We start from the raw sequence: 3,698 nt of genomic DNA, 5'->3' as shown, positions 1-3,698 counted from the left end.
TTTACTTAAACTAAGATTCTACTTAATAAGAGTTACTGATTGTCCAAATACTATCTTTATTAATATTTTCTACCTAGTAAGTCCGCCTCACTAGTAATTTAACTAGCAGGGATCTATAACATCACTCCCCCTCTTTCAAGGTTTTTTATCCTTAAAAAATATAAAAGTATATATTTCCTCTATATATATTAACTAGGTCCTTTAGTTTCTTTTCTTCTCTAAGGATGGGTCAATATGTCTCACCATTATATTAATCATAACTGAGTGAAAGAGCGTATTCATCAGTCTAATAAAATTTATAAAAACAGTTATATCATTAAAAACTCCTATAAATATTACTTCCTGAAAGGCATTCCTTATATTATAGATTTAAAGATAAAGGTGTGTATTCTCCCTATATATATTAGCTAGATCCCTCAGTTTCTTTTCTTTTTTAAGGATGGGTTAATATGTCTTACTATCATACTAATTATAATTAAGTGAAAAAGTGTATTTGTCAGTTTAATAAGATTTATAAGAATAATTATATTATTAAAAATTTCTATAAATATTATTTCCTGAAAGGCATTCTTTATATTATAGATTTAAAGAGTTGAAATTATGCTGCTTACACTTGTTATAGTTAAAAATATAAGAAATATTTTTATAATAATAGGGAGTGGAATGAGTTAAAGTAAAATTAATTAAAAATATAAAATCTCCTCCGGTGCAGCCTGGCCGCTTTTGCGGCTTCCCTTTCTGGTTGGATGTGGGCCCTGCCCCATCAAGCCGACCATGGTCTCCTTGGTGGGTAGTTCTAGCCCAACGGGGCAACTACGCTTCCGAAAGTGGTAGAGTGCTCTGGCTGTTTTTGCAGCAAGAAGGCTTGCTGCTATTACCCTCTCCTCCACCCACTCAGCAGGCCCCCCCCCAGCCGCTGGTCTGGCCCAGGATCGTTAATTTCCTACATACCGCACAAGTTCGTCGGCCACAAAAACTGTGTAGAATGATTCATTAAAACATATGTGATGTCATTGGCACTTTCGCCTGACAGACAGAATCGAGATCTGGAAACTTCTTAGGTCCCGATCCTGGCTAGAACAATCAGCTAAACTATGGTCTGACGATAGAGTTTTCCAGTGAATTGAATATTCTCATTGTTATTACTGTAGCAGGGGACAACCTCGATAACCGGCTACATACATTTAAAGTATCGGCTGGTAAGGAGGATCTGCGGATTTTGAATATGGTAGTCTTCTGAACATATGGTTCGTTTTCGATAGAAAAGTCGATGACTTTTCTGTACTAGACACAGTCTGGTACAGTAGTTACATACTAGATTCACTTCATGGAAATTGCTACTATTCAGTAAAACCTCGTTTACAGCTTGGTCAAAATGACAAATTCTTTTGTAGGGTGGAATATGTTCCAGAATATTCAGAAACAATTACAGCCGCGTTGTACTTGATTACGCCAAATTTTCTTGCAGGTCAACTACCCTTTCCGTCGATATGAAACCACCTGCTTCTAGACTTTCCAGACTGATACTGATTATACATATTGGGAAATTTCCACGACGGCCCATACGCGCATAGAAAATCTTTGGAGGCGCTAAACACTTGCGTCACTCTTGAGCCCGAGTTAAACTTGAGATACAGCATACGAAGAATGTTGTATTGGAATGGGCGATGATACAATTTGCCACAGCATAAGAGCAACGAAGTATAGGATGACGCAGGAATCTCGTCCCTTTGCCGTGGATGACATCGTCCCAGTCGTATAAAGGAGGGTATGCTCCCTGATATAAATTGTATTGAGCATCAAACCTGGCTGAGGGCCTCTACCAGAATCATCCTGTCCCTTCTATATGCTACTAGCCCTCACATCATCCTGCTGCAGCCCTAACCCCCCTAAGACTCCAACTGTCATCCATATTTACCTGCAGTCAACAACCGTGGATTTATTCTACCCAACCGGGATGAATCACATTCGCTTCTACCAGCCTAAAATCTTCACCTCGCGCACAGATGAAACTTCTATGCCTTCTGATGTGCACTCTGAGATAGAAAATAACAAGAAAGACTCGAAAGCCCCCCATTTACCGACTACGTTGCATGGTAACCATCCCCTTCCCAGAAAGCCCCCACCTACATATACAGCCAACGAGGGTTCTGTCTCATTAGGAGGCAAACCTGAAGATATATCTCCAGGTGTAAAGGCACTCCTGGCTTCCCCATCAGAAAGGGCAGAGATCGCGCACCTGGATACGGATGCACAACAGAGAAATACTGCACGAGAAGAACACGGCGAACACATTTCTACACCCAATAAAAGTGGTAATAGCAAATGTGCACCCAGTTCTTCAACAGTTGAACCACAAGCATCCCACTCGGAATATTCCAATTTCAGGTCCACGAGCAAGGCAGTGGAGGCAGAATCCGCACCACTAACCTTAGCTTCCGGTGATCAACAACCTGGGAGCCAAAGTAAACTTGGATCGTCCAATCCGGAAGACTGTGAGATACTCCACATTAAACCTATTTTCGCTCTGGTCCAAGAAAGCTGAAGATGTTTATTAACCCGAGATCCCAGGTCGCAACCGATCTTACAGCATGGATGCGACAAACTCTCCTTGTTGTTTAAATGGTCAAGGTACAAAACCTACGTCACCGACGTCAGAGCACTCTGATACGTGTTTGGCATCTGAACGACTGAGGGCCGACATGCACTTCCTGGAGAACCAAGCAGAAAGAACTGAAATCTCGGGCCGACCCAGAAGAACAAATGTTGAAGTGGTAGTGCCCTCTCGACGTCGCCGTTCTCTGATGCAAGCAAATTTAGCAGAATCTGGCTCAGACAATGATGATCCTGGCGACACAGATTTTCGGACAGAGTCCAGCGAATCGGGAGAGGACCTCGCACCGTTAACCAATCCACGCAAGCGTGTTTGTGGGATGCGTCCCCGCAAACGCAGGCACATCAGACACCTGACCAGCTCTTCAAGGGGGATGTCGAACCCTGCAGCGTCTCATCCAACAGAGTCTACAGGGCGCTATCCACAACGTATCTCGTCAGTCTTTACTGCCACGCCTACTACCCGCACTTGCTCTTCATGTGATTGCATATCACAATCTATCTCTCGGCATAGCTCGGGTAGTTGGTCCGACCTTCTAAGCCCAGATACCTGCTCTCGGGGAAGGGTACCGGTGTGTGGCTATCTCGAGATACTGCCGGGAAATTGCAATGATACCCTTACATTTCGCCCTTCTTCACTGTGCTCAGGATGCAGGACACAAGATCGTCATCATCCTGAATTTGACGAATCTCACGTAAGGGCGGATATGGCTAGTCCCTCTGGCCTTGACCTGGGTTACCCAAAGACAGGAGGAAGATTCACAAAGGTGGAAGATCAGCTCATTGTCATACTGAAAGACTATGGGTTATCTTGGAAGGAAATGGAGCCCTTTTTCCCGCAACGAAAGTCAACAGCATTGCAAAGCCGTTGGTTCCGGCAGCTACGGACGGGATGAAAGGCTGAAAATAATGATCATCATTGAAGAATCTGGTACGTACCCTTGCTCGGACTACATCAGATCTTATCATCATTCTCGAAGACCATAAGTATACTTCTTGTGGCGTAATTTATGAGATATCCTAACATATTGTAGTATTGCCTCCAAAAAGTTGAAGCAGCGGTCTTCGCCGTGAAAGTATACAAG

At 43.2% G+C, this 3,698-nt stretch overlaps 1 protein-coding gene across 1 annotated transcript; it reads left to right on the top strand.

Moving 5' to 3' along the window:
* Window positions 1-1,957: 1,957 nt before the first annotated feature.
* ASPBRDRAFT_79652 (uncharacterized protein) lies at window positions 1,958-3,698 on the top strand (the record flags this gene model as incomplete). Its single annotated transcript, XM_067629471.1, has 5 exons — window positions 1,958-2,495; window positions 2,572-3,185; window positions 3,262-3,308; window positions 3,432-3,544; window positions 3,648-3,698. 5 exons carry the CDS (start codon window positions 1,958-1,960, stop codon window positions 3,665-3,667), a joined length of 1,332 nt encoding a protein of 443 aa, XP_067473005.1. The 3' UTR covers window positions 3,668-3,698.

Source organism: Aspergillus brasiliensis, assembly GCF_001889945.1.
Source record: "Aspergillus brasiliensis CBS 101740 unplaced genomic scaffold ASPBRscaffold_31, whole genome shotgun sequence".
Taxonomy (NCBI): Eukaryota; Fungi; Ascomycota; class Eurotiomycetes; order Eurotiales; family Aspergillaceae; genus Aspergillus; species Aspergillus brasiliensis.
The sequence above is the reverse complement of the archived record's forward strand: the minus strand, read 5'-3'. Positions and strand labels throughout refer to the sequence as shown.